This window comes from Dunckerocampus dactyliophorus, chromosome 19 (assembly GCF_027744805.1).
Source record: "Dunckerocampus dactyliophorus isolate RoL2022-P2 chromosome 19, RoL_Ddac_1.1, whole genome shotgun sequence".
NCBI classification, from domain to species: domain Eukaryota; kingdom Metazoa; phylum Chordata; class Actinopteri; order Syngnathiformes; family Syngnathidae; genus Dunckerocampus; species Dunckerocampus dactyliophorus.
Genome location: NC_072837.1, coordinates 3,179,619 through 3,206,886, shown reverse-complemented (window position 1 = coordinate 3,206,886; position 27,268 = coordinate 3,179,619). Strand labels below are relative to the sequence as shown.

Genomic DNA, 27,268 nt, shown 5'->3' with positions numbered 1-27,268 from the left:
GCTTTCTTGACTTTGTAAGACTTGAAAACCTTTTGAAATAGTTTCATATAAAATGATACCAGTGGATGACAAATGTATGCATTACAATTAGGAGAATAAAGTCATTCATTGTTATTATTTATCAATACAATTTTCTTCCAGCTGTCTGTTTGTAGAGTACGTATGCTGTATTTGTCTAGTTTAAAAATGACTGTACGTGTATTGATTACTATTATGATTACTGTTCATGTTTTTGATGTGATTAATGCATTTTTTTTGCCATCACAATTTCTTTTTTCATATGCTTGAAAATGTTGTTACTTAAGGTCATTTTATTTATCTGTCCCCAGAAATGTAATTATTTATTTTATGATTTTCTAATTGTTCTTCTTTGTTATTCATGCTCATTTTTAATTGTATTTTTGAAATATATTTTTTGGTTTTGTATACGGTGCAGTATGTTTGAAAATGTTTATTTTTACATCTGTCAGTCTCATGACCACACTTCATGTTTATTTTATTTTATTTTATTTTATTTTATTTTATTTTATTGCATGCTTGAAAATGTTGTTACTTAATGTCAGTTTATTTATCTATCTGTCTGTCTTTCCCCAGTAATTTAATTCTTATTTATTTTTTGTGATTTTAATATTATTGTTTTAATGTAATTTTTATTTTTTCATTTTTTTATCACTTTTGTCTTATTTATCTCCGTTATTCATTTTATTGCATTTACACTATATCTATCTATCTATCCATCTATCCATCCATCCATCCATCCATCCATCCACCCACCCACCCATCCATCCATCCATCCATCCATCCACCCACCCACCCACCCACCCACCCATCCATCCATCCATCCATCCATCCATCCACCCACCCATCCATCCATCCATCCATCCATCCATCCACCCACTAAAATGTTGGTCCAATGTAGCACAGCACTTCCTTTTGCAGAGCATCTCATGGTGCAGGCATCGACGGGTCAGTGGTGCTCATTATGTGTATCAGCCTCATTTCCATAGACATGGATGACCCCCCCCCACCACCACCACTTTGCACATGTCTGATAAAGCGGCACCTTCAAAATAACCTCCTTTGATTTCCAAACCTCCCTGTCCTCTTTATCTGCCTCTCATCGCTCCCTCTCAGCTGATGGGGAGCTTATTGTGGACAAATAGGCTTAGGCTCGTCGCTATAGCAACAGCGAATAGCACACACACACAGACACACACAGACACACAAAGCCAGGGACATTAGCACGTCTTCAATCTCCCGCCGGAGATGGTGGTGCCCCCGACCTACAGTGTCGGTGCAACAAGTCAAGGCAGGCCTTGTGGGGGGGGCTCCAGGGAGGAAGAGGAGGCTGCATGTGTTGCAGAGAGATAATGGAGAGAGGACCAGAGAGGACAGCCAGGCTTGTCTCAGCAGCATCCCACTGAAGAAGCTTTCTCTTTATTTTTTGAAGTGCCAAGGACATAAAGAGGTAAGAAATGACTGTAATGTATGTAGAGTATAATATGATATACAGTAATACAGTATGCATGTGTTACACATATCATATAGTATCTTCTGTATGCGTTTGTGGATCATTGACTCAACAGTAAACCAAGTAACCTCACATTAAAGAGAGGACACTTATAAAACACACACTGTGTGTGCGGGGGGGGGGGGGCGCAATATGGTGCTACGGTGATGATGAAAGTGTCACTTTTTGATCAGGAATCCATCCGTGTTTATTATTGTGGTTGCCAGGTTTTGATTGCATTTTGCCTTTTAAATCCCTTTTTAAGACTTGCCTTTTCTGCTTGGCTTTTCATGCAGAACGAAACAAGATGCCATTTTACTATTACTGGATTTTATTGTTGGGTTCATATTGCTGTTTTACATATGTTCTTGTGTGTTTTTTTAAACTTTTTATTTGGTTTTATTTTATTATACGTGCATATTCTAGTTATTCTCAGTGTTTTCCGCAGGACTTTTGTCTATTTGTGGCAGTCGAATTTGCATAACTGGCCACTGTTGTAACGTATTTTGATGGAATTATCATTTATTACATAAACATACTGGCCTTTAAAAGCTTGTAAAAACATATTTAATGTTTGATGTACAGATAAAACATGAATTATATTGTAATTAATTTACATGAATTAAATATTTTTTTCTGGTGAGTTTTTTTTTAGAAGACTGAGTGACTAATTTAATGTGGAAAAATATTAACATTAATTTTTTTGGAGTTTTCGTTTTAAATTTGATACAGTCTAAAAAAATAACAATGCATGAAAGGAGCTAATTAGATTAATAATTAAATACTCCTTGAAATTTGTTGGAAAATTGCATTTTTTATTTTTTTTGTGTGAAAAAATGTCAAAGAATAATTATACATCCCTGATCAAAATGTTGAAAAATTGCAATAATTCACATTTTGCACTGTCGGGCCACGTTGGGGAAAAACAAAAGAGAATAAAGTCGTAAATTTACAAGAAAAAAGTACTACATTTACAAGAATAAAGTAGTACATTTCAGAGAATAAAAGTTGTAAATTTTAAGAGAAAAAAAATGGTAATATCACGAGAATAAAATAGTACATTTACGAGAATAAAGTGTTAATATTACCTGTCAAAGGGAAAATAGAGCAAACTTTCCGCTTGCTTCAGGCAAGCTTTTATTTATAACGTGGCAGCAAAACAGATTAGCATGTCTAGCCCTTCTCACATCCGCCTTCCTTGCCCCGCCCCCTCCACATGCAGAAGGCTAAAGGTCACATGTCTCCCCTTCTCATAGCTGCCTCAGGCAATGCCTGCAACATAATGCCTGAGTGTGTTTTTGAGGACCCGTTAAATGACTTGCGTGGCTTTCCCTCACCAGGGGACCGTAAAAGGAGCGCCCGGGGTCATGGCCTCCTGGTTCGGCTGGAGCGAGCCTTACCACCGCAGCCCTCGCAGGGACCCGTCGGACGTGGTCACCGACACGCTGATGGTGGAGTTCAGCTGGCAGCTGAAGGAGGCGGAGAGGCAGCAGAGAGAGAGGGAGAACGAGTACCGGCGCATGAAGACCGGCGTGGACTACAGCTGGCTGGCCAGCACACCTCGCTCATCCTACAGCCTCAGCACCGGGGAGAAGCTGGGCCTGGAGGACCTCTGCTCCAAGGTGCCGCCATCTTGCTGTGGACTGGTCATACTCAAGTAAGAGCACTTTTTCCATCCTTGTGGACTTGATGATGTTTCATGTAAAGTCCAATTCATTATTAATGAGCGATGTGATTAGTTTTTACACTCATTTGCTCTGTCACAAAGATGCGGATGCTTTGTTAGATGATAGTTTAGCATGTATTGACCTACATTGGATTGGGTTTAGCATCGTTAATGCAAAAAATGCATCAAAGTGCCCCCCACACGTATGCACGGTACTTTTCTGATGATTTTAATTATTTTCTGGTTGTATCGCTCTCGAAGAGACGAAGAGAAAATCATACAAGGTCTTCAAAAATGACATGACCTTGGCAACATGCTTTATGACTGGAACGAAACACATTCTATGATTATGAATCATGATTTATCATTTTATAATTATAAATAAACATAATATATACACAATGAAATTATTTAACAATACAATTCCTGTGTGGGATTATTATCAGTGTCATAGATTTTTAAGAATTCTAATAAATACAAATGAAAAAAAATAGAAAATCATGTACGGTCCTCAAAAATGACCTGAGATCTCTGCTTAGTGTTGTATGACTGTAAATAAATACATTCTGTAAGTATAAATAGTATATAATTATACATTCATTTAATCATAATTACACAGAAAGGAAACATGTTGGTTGTTCACACTTTCCAGCTCTCACAGAGCTGGGGTGTCTTATAAGGAGCACTTTTTGCACTACCGCACTATGGACAGTGTTTAAAGCAACAGTAAGGAATAATTGTCACTTGCTCTTGGGCTCCCCCATGAGCTCCCAAGCGGCATTGCTGTTAAACTAACCAAAGACTGAAGTCAATGAATGGAATGCAAAGTTTACACAAATACTGCATGTGGTTTTGAACAGTAACGTTAGCACCCATGCTAATGCTAACACAACATGAGAGGCGTCCCAGATGGTCAGCAAAGTGCTGGAACCTAAATAGTTGTTTGTACTCCGGATGTTTGGTTGCGCCCAGGTTCCGTGATGCCATTCGAGCCAGCGAGCCCGAGGTACAGGAAGTGTCCGGCCTCTTCCGGTCTGTCCTCCTGCAGGCCGTGGACCAAATGAAGGAGGAGCAGCAAGCCCAGCGTCTCGCCCGCCAGTGGAACAACAAACGTGCTATGAGCACGTCCCTGGTGAACTTCAGGTCCCGCATCAGGATCAACCCGTTCGGCAGCACTGCGGGCCTGACGTCGGCAGACGGGGCCGGCCTGAGCGACCTGAAGACGGTGTCGGAGGACGTGGAAAGATGCATGGAGAGGGAGGAGAGGGTGTGGAGCATGCCGGACTTCAGATACAAAGGGACGAGCGGCAGTAAACTGGTCTGATGGGGACAGTGAGGAACAGTGAAGTGGCCTCTCCTGCTTATCTGCAACACGTTCGTTCCACATGATCCGGGACGAAGCTCAACTTGATCTTCTTCAGCAGGACACCACTCCACTTTTTTCCGTCAGCAGGTCCTTCTCATGCCTGGAAGTCTCGGCCACGTTGCATCGTGTACTTAGAGACATATGCAGATACAGTAAGTCATGCTTCATTATGGTTTGAAATGTCTGGAACTAGAAATGCATGGTTGTAGATGACCACAATGTATCTCACTGGACATCTTCTGGATGTTCTCTTTGGGGTGCAACACGTTTTCCATGGATGACAATTACACTGCTAGTTGGTCAATCAGGAAACTGAAATGAGGTTTGCAGCACAAATTAGATTTAATAAGCAGATTCTATGCCTCATATCGTCTTCACGCTTTCCTTGTTTAATTTTTTACAATGATAAAAAAAATCCTGTCAATTTTTAAAGAAAAAAACAAGGAAACATTTGTTCAAATACCTACTTAAAATACGGAATGCAAATTTGCAGTGTAAGCACCCAACTTATGCAAGAGTAGATCTCCGCCTATTTGCAATTTTTTAATCTACTTTACGGTAACTTAAATAGAAAAGGGTTTGATGGCGCTATCTGCAGGGGAATAAACAGTCGCTGCAGCTATGAATCCAGCAGTGGGCCCTGTCTCACAAGTCCATTCATTCAACATTTGCCAGCAGGAAGACCCTTTAACAAGACATGTTTTGTAAGAATACTACTTGTATATACTGCATGCATGTAATCGTTTATTGTGTACACCTGATATTGGAATGTTTGATAACTGTGAGGCATTTTTAGGGCTTTTTATGGGGGTCCTGGAACATAACGCCTCCAACAGAGGGGATCTACTGCATAATAACCTAATACAGTGGAACCTCTGTTAGCGTCTGTCCCCGTTACCGTGTTTTTTGATTAACAGTGAAAAGGCACGCCACAATTTTGCCTCGGTTTGCGTGCATTCTTTGGTCTTGTCTTGTGATGAACACACCGAGTGAGTTCGACTGTATTCTTGATGTGTTTTGTTTAAATCAGAAAACGTCCTTCCTTGTTAGCGTCCTGTCAGCTCGCTAAACAAATTGGCAACCGGAACCGGAAGGCTGCCCGTCTATGATGTCATCAGCAGTTGATGACATCGTCAAAAACGTTAACACAAAACACGTTTTTAAAACTTTTCCATTTTTGCATGAACAGAACACATCTAAATGCATAGAAATGAGGAATGAAAGGGATAAACCAACATCTAAGGTTACGTTTACCTTTGTTCAAGACATGATACTTCCCAGACACGACGTGGCAGCGAGATCAGCCACCACCGCCACCTTCCTGTTGTCAGTCACGTCGTCATAGAAGGTAAAAGTAACCTTAAATGTTCAGTTATCCCTTTCATTCATCATTTATGTGGATTTCTATGCATTTCCAATTGTTTTCTGCATGTAAGGCTATCAAAAAAACATGTTTTTTGTTAACATTTTTGGCTTTCTGGAACGGGCTAATTGGATTTACATGATTTCTTACGGGAAATTTTGATTTGGTTAAAAGGTCCGTTTCGGTTAGAGTCAGACCCCTCTGGAACGAATTGATGACGCTAACCGAGGTTCCACTGTAATTCATATTTTTCTTAAATACAAAATTGTGAAGTTTAAATAACTTCCACACTCTTTTCCAACCCTAACTGTGTATTATGCAAATAAAAGCACGACCAGTGTCTCTACCTAGTTGTGAAATTGGTAAATTAGTTTACAAACCCTTCCAAATCATGTATCATACTGTAAATATGTCATCATTGAAAGAGATTTCTGGTTGGACCTAGTATGAGCTTTTCATCAAGTGTTTTCATGTTTCAACAAAATGTTCTAGCAGTATTTTTTTTCCCATCGCTCCGAGATGAGTCACCCTCTGCGCTTTTCCCTTCACAGCGCGCACAACAGCCACGCACATCACTCCCACATTCAAGGTCAGCACACCGAAAGCTGCTGTATGCGTCCGTCACAAGATCTGCAGCAAAAAAGAAAAGCTAATAAAATATTGCCGGATGAAGCCATGGAACATTTGATGGGTTTATTTTTGTCTGACAGCTCCATGAATGCATTCGACTGGTTCGACACAGGAAGATCATCAGTCAGTTTTTGAAATGGATCAACTGATATACGGTATACTACAGAGGGAATGCACGAACGTCACATTAAAAACTATTATAAAAAAGGTAATTACTGACACAGTAGTGACTTTATAGTAAACCATCTGTTGACACGAGTGACAGAGACACTCACTAACCACTTCATTAGGCATATCTGAGCATTATTATCTTTGCTATGACATCATTGCGATTGGATTGTGCAGGTGTACCTATTGTTGGGGCCAGTGAGTGCACATGGTCATAACCAACAACATCTAATAGAGCTATGTTGGTCTCAATTCAGTCTTGCTATTACAACATCAGCTCATAATGCTGCACATTGTGTCTCTTTTGACAAAAATGTTTGTTTACTCCCGTTCGGTCTGTTTCCTGAGGTCGGCTGCTGTGTCCACTACTGCGGGGTCCACAGTGGAATCACAAAGTAGAGTTCAAAAATTCCAGAAGTTCGGCTCGATTTTTGTCCCGCTGGTGTAAAAAAACAAAAAAATAAAAAACAACAACAACACACACACGTCAGCCAAAGGATACAGCAACACCTTCATTCAGAGGCTACAAAAATACCTGTTTATCTTTCTTTGACTTCTTTACTTTCATCTTGATCTTCTTTCCTGAAATCATGCTGTACTTGCCGCCTTTCTTCCTTTCCTTCAAGTACTGAGAGAGCGAACAAAAAGGTGCTGGGTCATCATATTTGGGTTTAAAAAAGGCATGCTCGTTTTATGACAGAAAGGAATTAAATGCTTGTACAACCTTAGAGATCTGAACAGGCCCAGAATTTTCTTCACCGCCTTTTGATTTCTTGTCCTTTTTACGTTTATGACGCTTCTCTTTCTTGCCCTTCTGCTGCAGATTTTTTAAAATGCACACAATTATGCACTTGGTACTTGTAATGCATAAACTAGCAACATAATACACAAACATACTTTTTTGTGTTTGTCCTTTTTCCTTTTCTTAGACTGCTTTCTGGACTTACTGCGAGAGTCTAGTAAGAAAGCAGATTGAATCGTCATCAAATTGGTAATGAAAACATTTTTAAAAGAACACAATTTGCATGTTAACGTACCGCTACTTCTGGAGCTACTCCGGCTGCGAATGGACGAATGTGACGAGCTGGTCGACGAAGAAGACGACGACGACGACGATGCTGAGGATGAAGATGAAGATGACGGTGACGCGGAAGAGGAGGACGAGGACGATCTACTACGGCTTCGTTTTCGCTTTCTCTTTTCTCTTCCTGCATAAACAGAAGATTACTGATGCACGGCAAGCGCTGCACAAATCCTCTGAAAACCACGTTAGTAATGAAGTTTGCATCTGCACACTATAATATAGCACTTGCCTCGGCTCTTGTCATCTGTCCTGGAACTGGACACTCTGCACTCTGCTTTTGTTGACTTAAAAAAAGAAGAACATTTTGATTATTCTGACGATATTGCTTTTGCTGCTGCTTACAACACATATGCCAGACATTGTAAAATCTAATAGCTACAGTTGGACATTTAACAATAAATCAAACCGGGAAACTGTTGTGATTACCCACCAAAATTGAACAGTGTTGAGATATAAAAAGTTGCACACAAACCAATATAACATTGCCACTAGTAGCTATCGCTCCGGCGGATTATGTTAAGAGCATTCAATGTTGCTAAGCTAACACTAAATTGCATTCATATATAAAGCAATGCTTATAATAGATGGCGATTTACGACACTCACCATGGTAGTAGTTAACCACAAACACCTTGACAACGCAACAAAATTGGATCCACACACTGATGCGCCGTAGGTTAGCTGTAGCTAACAAGCACAGGAGCCATTTTGTATCCCAGAATGCACCACGACTGGCTTCGTTCACAACACGGAAGTAGTCAAAGGTCTTGGTTTGTTTCATGGCAGAAGCGCCAAACCAACGCGGAAGTACTCCGCCACCACCCGCTTTAGATGAACTTGAGACTCATTAAGCTATGCTAAATGTTGGTAGTTTTACGGAGAAGGTACGTATTTTGTGACTTGTTTATACATTTAAGTGTTGCCCTGGGAATGCTTACTTGCCAGGCGGGATTAAATACGGATATTTTCCTTGACCACAATTAACTCCCACTGCTGGCACTTGTGAGCATTGTACTGTATATAAAACACGACATAGGGCCCTTTTGTATTACCGTAGAAAGTGCAGTGTCATTCAGCAAATTCGTTAATCTAGTACAGTATCTCAACAGATTTCCCCCTCTCATCTAGTTAAATTAACTACGCAAAGTATTAGAAACAGTTCCCTGTATGGTGCCGATAAGGTGATGGTGATTTCACAAAACACACACATTTGGCTAATAACGTACAAAACATTTATTATGGCAGTGATAGTACAAGTACATTTTGTATAAAAGACAAAATAAAAAATAATGCACATAAATGGTCAAAAACAAGAGATTAACTCTAAATGTCAGTTTCATCTTGCCCCGCAGCCCTGTTTTGTTAATACAATGAAACACTCCGCATAGGAGCTTTGTCTAACAGTGTCGTAAATGTAGTGAAAATGAGAAATGACCTGCCTTATGGAAGGATGCATTTTGTATGAATATCGTGCATATGTTTTTTTTCTGTGTGTAATTAATATGCTGTCATTTGAAATCATAAAAATGAAATCATAAAAATCCAGTACCGGTTACCTTTTACACCACAGGGCTACCATCAAACTGACTATGTCAATCCATGAAAATGTGAAGTAGTATGTACATAAAAGAATACATATGATGTAATTAAAAGCAAATAATAATATAAGCCTCAGCGTACAGAGACACACACAGGTTGGTTCATTACAGGAATATTGTTCTTCTAAAGGTAAGGGGTGAGGTAGCCCTTCCATCCCTGTTTTTCATCAGTTTGTGTGAATGAAGTACAATGTAATACTTGAAAGCTAAAATACACACTCTACTAATACTGTTAAAAACACTCTACTAATACTGTTAAAACATGCTTGTATGCTTGATAAAGTAAATAAAGAAAAGGCTTACAGCTGTGTTCCAGCATTGATTTATGAATGAATCATATGTCCATTGCTAATTTCAAACCCCCAAAACAAAACATCAATGTATGATGCTGATTATATTCCATAAAGTGTGTAGTTTTAGGGAAGGTTTTTTTTTTTTAAATCTCAGTGTATATGTATTTTTAATAACAATTGATAATTGTTTATGTTGATATGTATCTCTACTTCCCATAGCTGACTCCATGTTCTGCTTTAGACGACACACTACTTTAGACTGAATCAACAGCGCCTCCGCTGGTTGCAGTGAGGTAGTGCACTCCAGTTCGCCTCAATTGCTTCAAGACACGATTAATCAGCAATTAATGTATTATTATGCCCATCTCTAAGTTTTTTATTTATGGAAGATGTGAAATACAGTGAGACCTACTGCTTTTTTCTGAACTGTCAACTCAATCTGAACTGTGATGGAAAGCATTGTGGAGTGATAACGTTCCCTCGTGCATTTTCTGATTCCAGGTTTAAACCTCTGCTTTGTTCTTAGAGTGATCTGCATGAGCCAAGCTCTCCTCGTTGTCCTCCTCCTCTGCAGGGACCTGGGAAAACAACAACAAAAATCACCACGGAGAAAGCAAACGGTTAAATATTGTATTAATTGAGCCACCGCCCGCTTATGATGCAGAATGTGAGTTTAATCATGACAAACATCTCTTACAGCTACCGTCTCTGAAATTGTGCAGGATTTCTTACCTCCCAGTAAATAGAGTCATCGAAGCAGTTCTGGTCTGGAGGTTGTCCCCAGATAGGCAGCTTCATTATTAATCCTTGAGCAAGGAAAGACATTTTTCGGTCACCATACCGAACCACTTAATCATAGCTACTCTTGTGCAATAAAAGCACACCCAATAGAAAGGTTGTATCAAAATTATGCCTTTACAAAGATACCCATTTTATTCGGTGTAATTCACCATCTCCCCCACTAGGAAGCGCAAAAAATGTAAGACAACTTTTAACTGAAAACAAATAACTAAGCAATCAAATAAATACTACGTACTTTGTAAATACAATTAAAGTAGTCATACAATTAATGACTCATAAAATGTTGTACATTGCGACTTGTGGAGTCACAATACTGGAGAGTCACGCGACTTTGACTCAAAGACTTGCAACTCGACTTGGACTTTGACATCGGTGACTCGGGAGTTGACTCGGTCTCATGACTTGAAAGTACTTGATTTTCCGTGAACGTGTTGAGTAAAATGAGTCCCTATTCAACAAACACCATCGTTATTGTGTCCTTTCCAGCAGGACAACATATTCTCCCTTTGATTGTGCCTCATTGAATTGCATCTATTAACGTCCAATCAGGTTGAAGAACAACGAATGTGTGGATTACATGACTAAATCTTGAATGGAATGTCCTATATCAGCACTCAAGTCTTTCCACACTAGTCTTACTTTGTTTGAAAAACAAAACAATTCAGAATACATTCATTGTATTTCTCAAATTGAATAGATTGTTACATTGTTAACGTGGCTTTTTAATTGGGTAACGCTGTGCTTCAGACATGTAAGGACTTGAAAATTTCAAGCCTATGGCTTTGGACTTGACTCGACCTGGCTTGTCTTGAAGTCAGATTGACTGAGTCGTCTTTACTTGAGACAAAACACTGACTTTCTTTCACGTCTGCGCAATACCACAAACAGTTTTCATTCACATGTACAGTATGAATGCATCGCCAACTACTGGCCTGGCATGCGTATTACAGAATTTATTCATCATTCTTGTCTGTGTTAATAGTTGTTTTTTTGTTTTTTTTTTTTACATTTCCACTTCCACTTTTGTTACTTTGTTGTTGTCCAATGGGATACATTGTGGTTGTCAGTCTGTAAGCATTTTAGAAAAGGTAGAATTTTGGCTAACATTTTGCATTGGATCTCATTATGTTGTACAGGTGGTACATGGAGTACCCAATGAATCGGGTGCTGAGTGCATATGGTGTAATTTCTTCGCCCACCTGTAATAGCCCCTCCAACCAGGGCAAACCCAAGGGATGAAGCCAAGGCGGCAGCTTGCATGGCGGCATTCCCTCTAAAAGGTGAGCAGAGTGGATGTTAGAGCAAACTAAGCACAGCAATATTTCAAAGCTCTGATAATGACACTTACTCTTTTTTACCCAAAGCCACAGCCACGATACCAGCCAAGCCTCCCAGGATGCCCGGCATGCCGTGCAGATTGTGTACACCACAGGTGTCCTGGATGCCCAGGTTAGATGCCAGAATAGGCTGCAGAGAAAAGCCACTTCCGTGTGAGTGTGCGCATCGGTTTGGTTTCGGTATGCAGTTGTTTTTCTTCAACTCACAGTCAGGTACTTGAAGCCCAGGGTGGAAACGATACCAGCCACTAATCCAATCAGCATCGCCCCAAATGGCCCAATGTTCATGTCTGCACACGTCCCCACGGCAACGCCACCAGCCAGTGTGGCATTCTGAATGTGCACCTGTAAAATAAAAAGGTGACGTCAGAACAGGTTTAAAACACATTTGAGCTTTACTGTTGCAGGAAAGTTGCCTGACCATGTCCAGTTTCCCTTTGTGCTCCACCAGGCTGGAGATTGCGTAAGCAGAGAGCACGCAGGCGGCCAGGGAGAGGTAAGTGTTGATGACGGCTGTGAGCTGGGTGAAGCCTGGTTCGGCAATGGCTGAGTTAAAACTGGGCCAGAACATCCAGAGGAACACGGTCCCTGTCAAGAAGAGTAGTCAATAAAGTTAATTATTCTCATTCACAGCAAGTAGTAGCATTCGCTCATTCTGTTAGGTCTTCATTTTGGACCTTAAGGTGGACACAATTTGCTGCTGGAAGGAGGGCTATTCGCTTTACAAACACCAGGTGGTGTCCTTGAGCAACATTCCTCAGCATCCGTGCTGAGTGTTGAGGCCGCATAGACATCAGTGTCCACTAGGTGGCATGAATGATCAACAAGGATGCGGGGGAAAAGTTGGATTCCAATGTTGGACGACTAGTCTCTTACCAATCATAGCAAACAGATCAGAGTGGTAGACGGATCCGTCATTCTCGTGCCCGTTTCTGAGACCCGGCCGGTAAAGCATTCGAGCCACGGCCAAACCAAAATAAGCTCCGTAGGCATGGATGATCATGGAGGCCCCAACGTCATTGGCCTGTAAAAAGAACAGACTATAGTTTTATGCACTTTTCCTCAATTATTTTTCCTGAACTGCAATGTTTGTTTGGGGTGTAATTCACCACAGACTTGAATCTGCTGCAAATTAGGAGACTTCAGTACTTAAGTAATTGTATGCAGCTTTCTTTGACGTCTGCCAAGCTCTAAGGCCCAATGGTAGATGTATTGTTCTGTTTGGTGATTGTTGCGTTGCAGGATTACCCAAAAGCGACACGACTAAAATTGATGAAACTTTAAATTGGTTGCAGTTACAATTAAAAGCCCTTCATTTCCATTTACTGCCTTGTGCCTTGTCAGAGCGCTCCGTGCTGATTGCAGAAAATAAAACATATAATAAACACATTTTTTGGTCTATATTTGCAATGATGTGCAAGGTGTGGATGTACTTCTCTAGATGAAATGTTTTTCCATTTATGTCACATATTCACATCACATATATTACGTCACATATATTCACCTCCATGACTGTTGCCACCAGGTGCTCGTTTATGGAGAAGATACTAATCTCCAGGATGGTCATGATGAGCAGCTGAACAGGGCTGGTTTTACCCAGAACTGCTCCGAAGGAGATCAGGACTGTGGCTGTGCTGAAGTCCGCGTTGATGATTCTTCAAGGAGAGGTGAGAAGGTAACACAACTGTAGCTTAAGAGTGTGTAGGAACATTTTCAAGTTAAACTGGGGAATATTGGAACTTCAGTAGAACCTACAAGTCATAATTTGATAAAAATACAAAAAATATAGATCAAATGTCGTACAAAACGACAGTACACTACAATTTAAGCTAATCTTTTGAGACTTCTGGATGTCTCCCACGAGCTGAGGATCTCTGCAATTTGGCTTTTGTTTGGAATTCTTATTTATTTTTTGGTATGATGTCACCAGTCAAGGCGAGGAAATGGAACCTATGGAAAGTATTATATGCTCTCTGTCCGAGTTGCTCAGTACAATATGGCTACTAAGATTCTAGTTAACATCAATAGAAAAACAAAATGATCCTTCAATCATTGCCTGTAAAGTCAGTCAGTGTTTTATGATGGCCACAGTTTGACCCTGGAACAGATTATATTTATTTCCATTACTAAAATGCTTCATTTTACAAACAAACAGATATCAGCTGTTAGTTCATGAATTTTGAAAAAGATAAAACATTCCCAATGAGTTCCCTTCCTTGTGACAAATATGCAGTTAATTCTCAGAAATTCCGTATACAGTCGACCCTCGTTGGCTCCAGACCCGACCGTGATAAATGAATTTCCATAATATAGGATTCATTGATAATAAATAGAATATTTTGGTAGTTACAGCATAGAAAATATGTTCATGACTTTCTAAATAAGTGTTTTTGACTATTGTTAGAGCCCTGTAGACATGAAATAACACCCATACAGTCACCTTTACACTCTTATTCTGTGTTTACAACACATTGCTCAACTCTTATGCTGCAGGAACTCGAGACGGCTAGCGAGTTAGCAAGCTAACCAGTTGGTCTCAAATGTATTTCTTTTAAACTTAAGAAGCCAAAAATTTAACACTTCTACACGGAATGGGAGGAGAACCTTTTTCCACTCTATCATGTCGGACACGCCATGGCTGACTTCATGACTTCGTGCAGTGTTAAGGTAATGTAATGTAAGGTAATGTGTCATTACGTCCTGAAAAACTGTGATATAGTGAGGGCGTGATGATCAAACCGTGATATTGCGAGGGAAGAGTGTAATCCCATAAATATTTTTCCAAAATGTTGCAACCACAGATGCAAGTGCAGTGGCTCAAGCCTTACTTGAAGATGTTGATCTTAATCTTGCCATCATCCAGATGCCAGATGCCCTGCATGAGGAGGCCCCACTGCAGGCCGAAGGCGGCCAGCAGCAAGTTGACGCCCACGCTGCTGAAGCCGTATCTCTTCAGGAAAGTCATCAAGAAGCCGAAGCCGATGAAGATCATAACGTGGACATCCTGGAACACTAGGGACATGAGAGAGGGGGGAGGTTAGTGATTTGTCACGCAAGATCCAACTTAGCCCGTAGATAACTCCATGGCAGCGGTCAAATCGAATTAGACGGAACACTTTATGTGATGTGGTCAATTCCATACAGGCTGCGCGCTATTAATTTCCCGCTCACTCATTTGACCTGTGGAAATAATTACACGGGCTGTTTTGGCAGCTGTGACCTGGTGACTTGAAAAGCAATTCAATAACACTTTCAGTGGGATTCTGGGAAAAATACTCCCGCTGTTCCATTCGACTTTGCGGCCTTTCTATGTGAAGCATATGATCCCAACAGGTTTAAGCAGAAGAAGGGAGTGTGAAGGGAGCTTGTTTGAGGAGGAAGCAGGTATAGGTACATGTCCATGGGTGTGTCCATAGGTGCGTCCTCAGACAGGAAATTGGTCTTAAAGTTGATGTGATGAGCGCCATCAATGGAAATTGCATCAGACTAGAAAGACAATGGGGCTAATTTCCTCGTAGCACAACACATTCTAAACGGCAGCTGGTGTTCTCTAAACAGGAATCCAGCAGCTTTGTTTGATGATTGGTTATTTGAAAGGTGCCGCTCATCAGTGATACTCATGACGTTTTTAGAAACTCATTTTAGAGTTTTTGTGCAAATGGAGACCTTTTGCACATCAGACTTTACTACCATGTTTTCACAGTAATTATTAAGCTTTGCCAATGAAAACGTTTAGTCTGGCACGGACTACTTAAAAGGTGTAAACTGCCATCCAACCTTTGTAGGCAGTGTGTGTGCAGCACTCCACTGCAACTTTACAGATGCCATGTCTACCGTGAACCATGGTGGTATGAGATTTATTGTAAAAGACAATAAATCTTATGTCAGCAATTGTTGCTGTCTCGCCAAGTGTTTTATATGTCGCACTAGACTGGATGTTGCCGCACATCTAATGATCTTATTCCGCTGTGTGAAAGTGCACACGGTTACGGCAATATCTCGCTTTGCTGGGTTCTAAGTAAAAGCCACAGACAAATAAATGCTGCATCCACGTTTACAGAGTGTTCATCCAGAGAGTTTCCATTTTTCAGTGGAGCAATGCTGCCAAATATGTGAGCGTGCTTCAAAAAAATATGTTAAAATGGTAGCATTTGCTTTACACCTGCAGCGATGCCTTGTAGATAACCTATTTGACGCTTTGAAGCTTGCATTCTGACGCCCCATTTTGTGGTGACTAAACAACATGGTTTTAAGCTGCATGCTGAATATGAGGAGATAAAGTTGGGACGCAGCCACAGTATCTGGCATCACGCCCAGACGTTAGGTAATGCTCACAAGGAGAGATTACCGCTTGGGGTAAAATGTGTATGTGAAGGAGTGATGCTTGAAATCATTTTGCACCATAAAAATGTCATTAATGTTCTTTATGTGCAAAGATACCTAGACTTCACACAGTATCCAGTGTGTGGAATATGTTGCATGGACAAGGAAATGCACTTAAAGCCTATGGCAATGACCCTTAACATCCCTTGAAGGTTACTTTGCACGACCCTCTTTGGCTCACCTCACGTTTATTCAATTCATGACATCAGTTACTGTCCACTGTGCAACCCTCTCTGGTCTTGAGATGGTCATTATGGTTATAGTTGTGTGACAATATAGCAAAAAGTGCAATTCTCTAAAAAAAAACAACAACTTATCTCTGTGGATCGCACCCGACACACCCAACTGTGAGCAGACACATCAGTGCAGCAGCAAACTGCAAGAGAGTTGCAGATGCGTGTTCTTTGTCTTCTAACAACATTTTTCCATGACAATATGCCACCGACCCTCCTCTGGAAGTCCTTTTTTTAAAGGAATAGACATGTGGATGGAGAGGAGCCTAACCCCCGTGACTCCTGATATTGCCCTCAGCAGATCCACCATATTTCTGTTCAACAAGTCATTTGAAAAAAAGTCATTTGAAATGACTTAAAAGGAAGTTGCATTCATTTATTCAAGCAGGAAGCCGACCTGCATGAATTGGTGTCGTTTGAAAGAGATCAGCATCTCACAAATGTATTTTAGTGTATCACAAGACTATTAAAACTATGACTCATTATGGTCGTGTATTAAGATAACCATTCTGCTGCATTGTGGTTAGGCATGTGGCGGCCAATTCAACTCATGTTTAGGTACCAAATATAGTTCCAATAAAGCACTAAAAGCATTATGATGGGAGCAGAATCAATAAAAAAAACTTTCTTCATGTCTTTGACCTCTGCAGTAATACAGACATCCCACTCAGCGCATCCTTTATCCAGCAGCACCAGTCAAACTTACTGGGATAGAGCTCCATAGGCGGGTCGTGGTGGCCCGTGTTGTTGGAGTGTGAGTCATGGCCGTGACCTTTGCCGTCATCGTAGACCACAAAGACCGCAAACAAGATGATGGTGATAATCTCCAAAGCCAAGGCCACGATGGGAAATTTCAGCCTCATGTTGGTGGCATACGCAGGCATGCTGAGACACTATAGTTATCTGTCTGTGGCACTTGCACACACACACACACACACACACAGGAACGTGCGACGTGCGCTCACACACACACACACGCATACACACACGCAGTAAGCCTCAATTTCTAACTGAGTGAAGGGAGAGAAGAAAGTGGCATCTGCTTTTAAACTGATGCAGGTTTTTGTTGTGGCCAATGACAGAGCAGAAGTCTTGGGCCTGGATGATGAACACCCCCTCTTTCTCAACCCCCCCTCGTGTACTTTGCCTTTCAGGGATGGGTTTCCTCTGTGGATGACTGAAGGGACAAAGCCAAACACTCATTTAGTACACACTTTTCACCTAATTGAACTTCTTACGCGCTCATTTTTCACTGTCAGAGTTTGTTGACTTATTTAAGAGGAAAGTTTGCATTGCACAAGTGTCACTTAGTTTTTGGTTAATGTTTTTGCTATTCTGTAAAGACAGTTTGGTTTTGAGTCATGCATTTGCAGTTTCAAGTACATTGCACAGTTTCATGCACCAACCAAACAACGCAAACTTAATTTTTTGATCAACTGAGCTATATTCGGACACATGCTCCCAGCAGCCAGTGTGCCGCTACGGAGGTCAGGAGAACCAGAGTATAGAGCTGCCGGAGCCACCTGGCGTGGCCCAGCAAGGTGCACTGTATTCAGGACCACACTCCTAGCAGCCGGTGTGATGTACTTTTCAAATGCCGCTGTACAACATGCCCCAGGCGTGGTAGCGATGTAGTGTTTCAGGTGGCTGATAAGGTTTTTAGTGTGCTTGATGGGGGTTTTTTCCCCCTCATTTGGTACAACTAGCACGTAAAATGTCAGTTACGACAGGCCGCAGGAGGAAAAAAAAGGAGCGCTTGATTTGCTCACCCGCTCAGTACGGCTTGCGGAGTAATTACTGTATACAGTAAATATAGAAAAGGAAAATGAGGCTACAATTACTAATGAAACAGCCCTTTTTCTAAAAATAATGTGACATATAACCTCATCAATTCAATAGATAAATAAGCATTAAAATAAAAAAGTTAAAATTAAATGAAAAGATAAATCATATACTGTAAAAACAAGCAATAAACTCTGATGAAGCTGCTTTTGTTTTAATTCATTTTTTGAGTCTCAGTATGGCAAATCTTGACACTCCTCTCTCTCCCCCCCCCCCTTTTTTTTTTTTTTTTTTTTTTTTTTTACAGAGGTGCTCCAAATCAGGCCTCCCCATTAATTTTAGGTCTGCGATCTGGATCTGGGCCATTCCAAGACTAAATATTCATCTAATGAAGCCTTTCTCTTTGATTTGTAGTCACCATCCTTCTGGAAAAAGTGAAATTCCTCTTCTTGTTCAGCTTTATAACAGACATATAAATGTTTTGGGCCTAATTTGGCACTTGCTCTCACTGTATAATAATGGCCTTTTTTGCAATTTTTCTGAAATGACAGTAATACAGTAGGTGTGGAGCACTTAAAAACCAAGACTCGGTATTGCTAGCAAAGTTTGCTCACATCGTTGATGCAAGCCACCATGTAACAAGGCAAGCAATCACTGCAAGGCATGTGAGTAAATAGTTTAACAAATATTTGTAAGACTGCTTGCACAACAAGTCAAGTAGAGTTGTGTTTTTTGCGTCATTTTGAGCAGAATGCACACTTGTGGCTCCAGTGTTGTTCTTGGGGCATCATTACGTACATGCTGGTGTTCCCTTTACTACTTGATAGAATCCAGGCAGAGTGGACCCTCAGGCTCTGATATGTAGCTTCCACAATGTGAAAATAGGAGTCCAAATTGTCCTTATTATTAGCCTTTTGGGCTGAGAGACGTTGTGAATGAGCGAGAGTAGTTAATCAATGCCAGCAACACATTTCTGTTTGTTTTGGAGCGTTTTTTCTTAGTGTTTGGGAAATGGCTTCCAAATGTTGAGAGATATCATAAACTCTCATTACCCCATTACCCCATCAACTTACACTGCAGAGTTTTTGCTCTAATATTTGGCAGCGGCTGTATGTATTGTTTTGTTTCAAGACAAGCTTGTACAGCAGGATTTATGGCCCACTTAACACAGCCATTCATCCTTGACTGCAAGTTATATGCTGCTTTAATCGGAGCTCACTCTATTAATAACTACATAAGTAAACACAACTATGTGCTGACCCTTACGAGCTTCCAATGTAATGCGGCATTCTTTACATGATGTGCCCCCCCCCCACGTAGAAATTCACGGTTGGGTCTGCTGGAACCAATTGACGACAATAAACGAGGGATTACTGTATATTCTTTTTGTCTCCTATCAGTTTCTTCTTCCCTTTCCCAAAGAAGCCAAAGGAAAAAGCAAAAGTGGAGAATTAATCCTAGGATGCTGGAAGAATTAACGTTTTGTGTTTTAGAAGGGCTTGCATGTTTGAGATGAACTACCTTTGAAATGGTCAGTGTGTGTTGGATCGGTCTAAATGCTGACGACACACTGATCAGTGTGCATTGCCACCTTGTTGACTCCACGGCTTGCTGTCCTTACAGCTGCTCAAACAGTCACGACCCTTTCAGCTGCAGAGGCGGTGCTATTTCCCAAGAAGTACAACCGTCTGTTTTATCAACTTTGAACTATACGTGCCATGGAGGAGACCTGCAGCTTGACAATGGAAAACAGACTTAGGGAATGTGCTGTGTGTTAGTGCGTTATGCCACCCAACAGAAGGCAGCTTTACATTGTTGATTAATGAAGAGACCAAACATGGAACGTGTCTGTCACAACAGCAGCTTCTGGTTCTTATCGGGAACACGTAGTATCTATACCAAGACATCCTCCTAAGTGAGGAATGTGATGTTGATCCCTTGAGGATCGCTGCTTCACACGCACACATGGGGTCTTTATCAAACAAGGAGGGCCCCAAATGATGCCTCTTCAGTAGTAGCAAGAACTTCATAATTTATGGTTATGGCGGGAATCGATCTGCCTGCACTGCTTTGAAGAAAGTTTCTGTTTTTAATCAAGAAACCATTGTTTGAGGCACACCCATTATGATGCTCTTTACCTCCATTTGACCCATACATCTGGTTGGTTAAAGCCATTGTGAAATAGTCCAGATGCAAAAAAAAAAAAAAAAGTGGCCATCCATCATCAGACTGACCTCGTACACCGTCATCAGATGCACCAAAGATCACGTGCCCTCCTGTATGTTGCATAATGGCACGTGGGGAATGGAGACAAAAGGATGTGGAGCGCCTTTAGGCCTGATGGCGGTGGAAATTTGGAGCAAGCAGAGATAAATAGCTAAATGACTTTCTTGGAATGCAGAGATTGGAGTCTGATAAAAACAGTATTTAGGGGTTTATACGCTAAGCTGTGTGCTTCACTGTTGCACATTTCTATGATACGGCGTCCAAACACACATCATTTTATTGATTAAAAAACCCTAACATGTTACCAGAGAATAAACGTGATGGTGTGTTTTAAATCTAAATATTGAACCATTAAATTATATGCCTCAAAACTACCACTTCATATGTAAATAAAATGACTTCATGAACGAGTGGCTGAATACAGAAGCTAAGCCAATGACAGAACGCTTAAGCCAGGGGTGGGCAAACTTCTTGACTCACGGGCTGCATTGAGTTAAGAAAATTGGCTGGGGGCCCAGACTATATATTTGATATATGCACACTAGTTTAAGCTTATAATTCTAACAGTCCTGGAATTATTTGTCTTTTTTTAATCTGTAAACGTGTCATACAATCTGCTAGATGTGCTTGTGTCCCTTTTTTCAGGAGCACTTTAAACATCAGACCACATCAAATAACGAAATTGAATTTTACATTTTTTTTTTTACTGAATAAGACACCCGGAATGTACATGAACAAAGGATGATAAATTAACTATGAACAATAAAACAATGATTATTAAAGAGTATGTGGATATCCATCTTTTTTACTTCCCAGACAGTGCAGTGGGTAGGTGAAGTTGTGTGTCACATATTTGTCGACTTGTGTTTGTTTGGCACCATGGGTGAGGTAGTTGTCTGGATCGCTGCATGTGGAAAGCTACTTAAACCATCAAAAGGTTGTCTCAGATTGACTGACTCCGACTACTCGCAAGTCATATTGCCATCTTGTATGTTAAAAGTTTAAGTTGAGTACTTTGGAAGCAACTGGCGAGCTTGATTCAAACGCTTGGCGGGCCGGATGTGGCCCCCGGGCCGTAGTTTGCCCACCCCTGGCTTAAGCTATTGCAGTAAATCATCATTACAATGTGAACCATGTAGGTAGAACAAATATATCCTGTTGGACATGATGTCTCCATTCTTGTACACTTCCTAAAATATCAGGGGAGAGCGTAAGAAGTGATTGAATAAAACATGTTCATTAAACTGCTGTTTACAGTGGAGGTATGATCATGTCCATATGTGATACACATAGTCATTTCAAAGGTTACCCATCTCTCAAATGTCACCGCAAAGGTCATAGGGGCCAGCTTGGATCAAAGTGCAGCATTGAATCAGACCTGTTAAAGAAAACTGAAAGTGTTGTTTTTCTCATGCCACACCTGGAGATGCAACGATACACGGTCCGCTCTAAACGAGACAATCCACTTTATGACCACGGTTTTGCAATACATCTTGCACTGTGCCTGTCCAGGCTGGCAAAAAGCCCTCCTCCCAACGTAATGTTCCATTTCCCATGCTGTACATATGTCAAGTGAGGGACAGTGGATGAAAACGCTAGGCATTCTGCAATAGAATATCGGACAGAGTATAGTTAGATAATTACCTGCCAACAGATTGAAATTTATCGTCCATGCTTCATTTTAAAAGCCATTTAATAGTAATAATAAATAATACAGAGATTGAGAAATAGTTCTCTTTATGCACAAAAATTGTACCAAAACCGTAGAGGTACAGACTGTACAGTTACTTGTACGGTTGCACCCATAATGTGCAGTTTTTCATTACATACAGGTGTGAACTGGATTGCAGAATGCAGAAGATGATAGCATACATGATACTGAGTTGAACGCTTACGCCACGCTACCCCCCCTTCATGAGCACACGCCACCCCTTGTTTCCTGTGCCGGGAGCTTAGGGGAACAGTTGCCCATCCTGATAAGCGAGGTCGGAGCACAGAGGAAAGCCTCCGCTGGCAGCTAATCAGCGTGTTAGATGCTTGTAATCAAGAACAATCACAAGCTCTCATCGTGTTGTAGTCGTCCGTCATCCAAAACACTGTAAAAGTCTATCAAAATATTTGGTTTTTTTTTGGTAATGTTGGCTATCATCGTGTAACACAACATAGTATCAAAAATGGTGTATTGTTATATACGCTTTGAACACAGCTATTTGTTAAATAGAAACTTCCTACAGTATTGAATGCATCGTAAGAGGAATACCATCCACATGCTTTCGTACCGCTGCCCGCTTTGAACCTTCAAAGCTTTGCACGAGACTCCAGATGCAGTCGGATTTGGAATGTTTATAAGGTGTGTGGGAGGACTGAGTGGCTGGGCCTATCGCGCTGCACCAAAACATACGTCAAACATACTGACAGAGGGGCATGCCTAAAATATGAACCCTCTGTGAGCAAAACCACATGTACAAAACGTGATATAAAGAAATTGCAGTTATGTGTGTACAATTGAAGCTTTCAAGCTGTGAACAATTTTGCAGTTCTGGGGTTGATATCACATTTATCCTCTATGTCAGGAGTGCTCACACGTTTTCAGCCTGCAAGCTACTTTCAAAATGACCCAAGTCCCAAAAATCCTACTATAATCCTACTATAAACATACAAAATGTATATATTTACTATATTTATAAATATTAGTATGTATGTACGTTGTGCACACACTTTTTGAGCATACAAGTTACAAGACGACCTGATCTATCTCATACAAAAAACGTATGGCATATGTATAAAACTATTAACTAATAAGTACTAAATAAATCATAATTCACGAATCAATTCAATATAGAAATCAAGATAATTACACATAATTTCTCAATAGTTGTGTACATTACCTGAGTACTGGTAATGTCAAAATAAAAAAACGAATAAATGTCAAAATGGCTACATAGTGTTAATTAGACAAACATTCCATGTATTACGTCTGGTTAGCACTTGCTATCAAACATTACCGCAATATAAGAAATTGTTAATTTATTTTTACACTTGTATGGCTGTGGATGTACAAATTATTCAAATTTGTATATAACGGCAACAGATTATTTCTACTTCAGTTGTTTTCTATGGGAAAAATAGTTTTGAAATCAAATTGTGTTCGACCTTTCAGGTTCTGCTGTACTGTGCTTTGATTAGAATTACGTAACACCTTGATTACAATGGCCGGTTCCTGCCTGTTTTGTCTACAAATCCGTTTCAGCGCTTGCTTACTGTTTGCGGCAGTGTGTGTTGTGGAGGGTATGGGGCGGGCGGAGAAGCAGAGGTCTTAATTTCCAGCAACGTGGGACTTCTTCTGTTTGCCCACGCACCCAGATAAGTAGTTGCTTTACTTTCTAGTTTCCTCAATTAGGAAGATAAAACAAGAACAAGCGAGCTCTGGTCTCAGGCCATTGCAAGTCCGAAATGTACGATAAGATCTTTTCGTGTTGTAATGCTGACATTTCTTTCTCTGTGTCTGAAGTGACAAAATACAACTGGGGACGGTAGTTGACATGTTGTAGTGAGATTGAAATGTCATCTGAAAATGGCATTTTGATCATTTTTGAATGTCGCACTAACTACAGAGCATTTAAAGGACACCTGTTGTTGTTTTTTATTTCCACATTCTTCCTCTGCTGTCTGTCCTGACCTTTAGTACAGAGCCTCCTCGTCGCAGGGAGATGTAATTGCTTTATCTTGCGTAGGATTCTTTAAACGGCCCCTAATTGAGGCCCCCTCGCCACACCCTTTCCTCATTTGGCTCCATGTGGCAATCAACCTGCCATGTTATCACTTGCATTCTATTAAAAACTCAAATGATTGGGTCCCAACCCAAGACTTCCCATAGAAATAGGAAAATGAAGAGGAAGGTACTGGGGGGGGGGGAAAAAAACATCCTGACTCAAATAGTGGGGGGGGAGTGGGCTTTCAATGCACAGGATACAGAGAGATTGGTGGTTCGAGGCATGTCGGCAAAGTAGAAAAGGGAGGAAAAAAAGGAGAGTGATTTGTCACGCAAACGTCAAGGCAGGCCGTACCATTGGGAGAAGTCTTGTATGGTATACATGCTATGATTAATGGCTCTTGTCAAACATGCACTCTATGTAAAACACTACAAACTGTCAACTCTTTCATAAGATCTTTATTCATGCATCTTTTCTGTTTAAACAATTTGATTGTGTTTTGATGACTACTGTTTAAATTGACCTCACGTGTTTGTTATGAAAGGTGAATTACATTGTAGAAGTAGAAGGTGCATAATATAGAGCTCCCCATATGGGAAACAGCATGCTTGTTCATGCTTTTCTCATGACGTGGAGCCAAATAGGTGATCCGGATATATTTTGACAGTCATGGTTGATTTCAAACTTAATGATTCTATACAAACAAGTTCACATAGTGGTACTAGTTTTTCTCAGAGGGATTGAGTTTCAGTGTCAGCAGATCACATGCAGACATGCTTCACGTTTTTTTTTATTTTAACACACATTATTCAATCACATTGCCAACACTTTGGGAAATGTCCATTAAAAAGTAGTTACAAGAAGGGCAGGGTTTCCTTGTTGGCTTTGCATAACCTCAGTTGTATTGTGAGTATTTCTTTTATCAGGAACTAAAAGGTGATTGCTCTTGTAGAAGAAAATGAATGAATCTGTGCACACGTATCTGATCTTGGAAATTACATTTCAATACGTTTCGAGACTGACTGATGGAGCAGCTGGGCTTACACATGACGCACTTGCTCAGGCGGAAGGAACAGTAGTTCCCTCCAACTGCGTATCATTTAGTTAAGCTTTCAAAATGTTAGTTAGTGCTCCTGTTAATGGTATACATCACCTCAAATGACATATCGATATTTAGATTTGAGATCAGTTTTAGAGCATGAAGAGCTGGTATCGTATCTAAGTGTCAGTATTTCAGTATCGAGCCGCACATCACTAAAAGCAACTGGACTTTCATCGTTCATGCTCAAAGACTGGGTAGGACAGCTCTAGTCTGAGAGCCTGAGACTAGAGCTGTCCTGTCTTGAGTGTCTTAGATGCCCTGAGAATTAAGCGTGCACCGATGTAATTTTGGGGGATGGGAAAGTTTGTGTTGTTTCATGGGTGTTGTTCAGTATTTTTCAACAAAATAAGATTGGAACACTCAGAATCGGAAAATTCAAAATCGCAGGTCAGGCTTTTTAAAGACGGGGTATTTGTGTTTGGCCAGAAAATTGTAGACTGCACTCCTACTGAGAATACAATGACCTGGATGAATGAGAATATTCACAGGCAGACTCCACTTATTTATTTTCTCACATCACATATCTGCTAGCAAGCAAGGAATGTGTCTGAAATAATGAACCCTGAAGGATTGACCCGCCCATGACCAGGTCACTTTGGAGTGAAGATTATAGATGTGGTCCCTACATGTGCATGACACCAGCTAATGGCTAACAGATACACCAGGACGAGAAGAAGGAATGTTCTCCCCCTGGACAACTACAACTAGCACCACTTCCAACCATCCTCTTTGAGTAGATTGTCCGTGTCGGATTACTGTGCAGCGGTGATAACCAGATCTAAAGAAGACCGGTGGGCTTTCTTTGTTATTAAAGTCAAGAGTTGTAAATAGGAAATATCCAGTAAAGTGCAGTGAGTACATGGGAAAAGAACCACACATGACATGCGGTATTCATATGGCGTCCCATGTGTGATAAATGTACACTTGACGTTTTCCCAGGCATCATTTCACATGTGAAATGTTTTAAAGTAAGAATGTGACAAAAGACATGAATGAAAAAAAGACAGATGGAAAAGGTAGAGGAAAAAAAAAGCATTTTAACAAATGGAAAAAAAGTAGCAGTCTGTACAGTGGAACCTCAAAGCCTGAATGCAATCCTTTTATGGAAGGCTGGTCCGATAGGAAATAAGGGGCAAATATTGTTGTAGCAAAAGAAAACCAAACACAATAACCTAAATGTAAACACAATAAACAGGCTTAACTTTAATGATAAAGTACCAAAAGTTTGTTTATATTTAGCATTCTTAATTTTCACACAAGTGTAAAATGAAGTGATGGCGTGTATGATGATGGTCTTCCTCCTTCGAGTGTAAGTGTTACATGCATTAAATAAATAAAACTAATGACATTTGCGGACGTCACGCATTACAACATTTTGTGCAATGAGACATATCTTTTCTGAAACATTTTTAGAATTGTTGTTCACAGGCATTTGACTGTATATTATAGCTATTTTAATAGGAGGGTTACACACTATGTACAAAATCTTGCTCATACACAGTGCCAATCAAAAGGTTGGACACAGTTGCTCAGGCTATTGAAAGAGAAGGTGTCTAAAGTTTTAACACGTCCATCCATCCGTTTTCTATGCTGCTTATTGCTTATTCCTTAGAGGCATGCTGTCAGCCTATCCCAGCTGACTTTGGGCGAAAGGCGGGGTACACCCTGGACTGGCTGCCAGCCAACCGCAGGGCACATATAGACAACCAACCATTCACACTCACATTCATACCTATGGAGTCTGTCTCCAGTTCACCCAACATGCAACCAGAGTACCCAGAGAAAACGTGCAAACTCCACACAGAGAGGCCCAAACAAAGAGTTTCGAACCAATATCTTCCGACTGTGTGTCCAACATGCTAACCTTAAAGTGGAACATGATGGAGGATTACATTAAAATGAGAAAAAGTTGAAATATTTGAACAAGCTATTGCACTGACAAGAACAATGATATATATTTAATATAGCTTATATATTTATATTTATAGCAGCTTAGCTTGGACTTGTTTAAACA

General features: G+C 40.6%; 2 protein-coding genes and 1 long non-coding RNA gene across 5 annotated transcripts; 1 reads left to right on the top strand and 2 right to left on the bottom strand.

Moving 5' to 3' along the window:
• The first annotated feature begins 857 nt into the window (after positions 1-857).
• Positions 858-10,411, top strand: rd3 (retinal degeneration 3, GUCY2D regulator). 3 transcript variants are annotated; one of them, XR_008566941.1, is made up of 4 exons: positions 858-1,468; positions 2,851-3,167; positions 4,149-4,694; positions 7,633-10,411. XR_008566941.1 is itself a non-coding variant. In XM_054761674.1 (3 exons), the coding sequence occupies exons 2-3, from the start codon at positions 2,878-2,880 to the stop codon at positions 4,498-4,500; spliced, it is 642 nt and encodes a 213-aa protein (XP_054617649.1). In that variant the 5' UTR covers positions 858-1,468; positions 2,851-2,877; the 3' UTR covers positions 4,501-6,577. The 3 variants fall into 3 exon arrangements, 1 of the variants encoding a protein (XP_054617649.1); XR_008566940.1 differs by lacking the exon at positions 7,633-10,411 and adding an exon at positions 6,457-6,577; XM_054761674.1 differs by lacking the exon at positions 7,633-10,411 and having other exon boundaries at positions 4,149-6,577.
• Positions 6,584-8,523, bottom strand: LOC129172184 (uncharacterized). Its single transcript, XR_008566942.1, has 6 exons — positions 8,393-8,523; positions 7,741-8,071; positions 7,601-7,659; positions 7,428-7,520; positions 7,239-7,331; positions 6,584-7,142 (listed from the first exon to the last, which is right to left on the bottom strand). It is a non-coding gene; the product is annotated as an uncharacterized LOC129172184 (long non-coding RNA).
• rhag (Rh associated glycoprotein) lies at positions 9,002-17,456 on the bottom strand. The gene is made up of 10 exons (XM_054761673.1): positions 17,138-17,456; positions 14,644-14,827; positions 13,320-13,470; positions 12,692-12,839; positions 12,237-12,403; positions 12,023-12,160; positions 11,827-11,945; positions 11,678-11,751; positions 10,410-10,483; positions 9,002-10,255 (listed from the first exon to the last, which is right to left on the bottom strand). Exons 1-10 carry the CDS (start codon positions 17,313-17,315, stop codon positions 10,181-10,183), a joined length of 1,308 nt encoding a protein of 435 aa, XP_054617648.1. The 5' UTR covers positions 17,316-17,456; the 3' UTR covers positions 9,002-10,180.
• Positions 17,457-27,268: the final 9,812 nt, after the last annotated feature.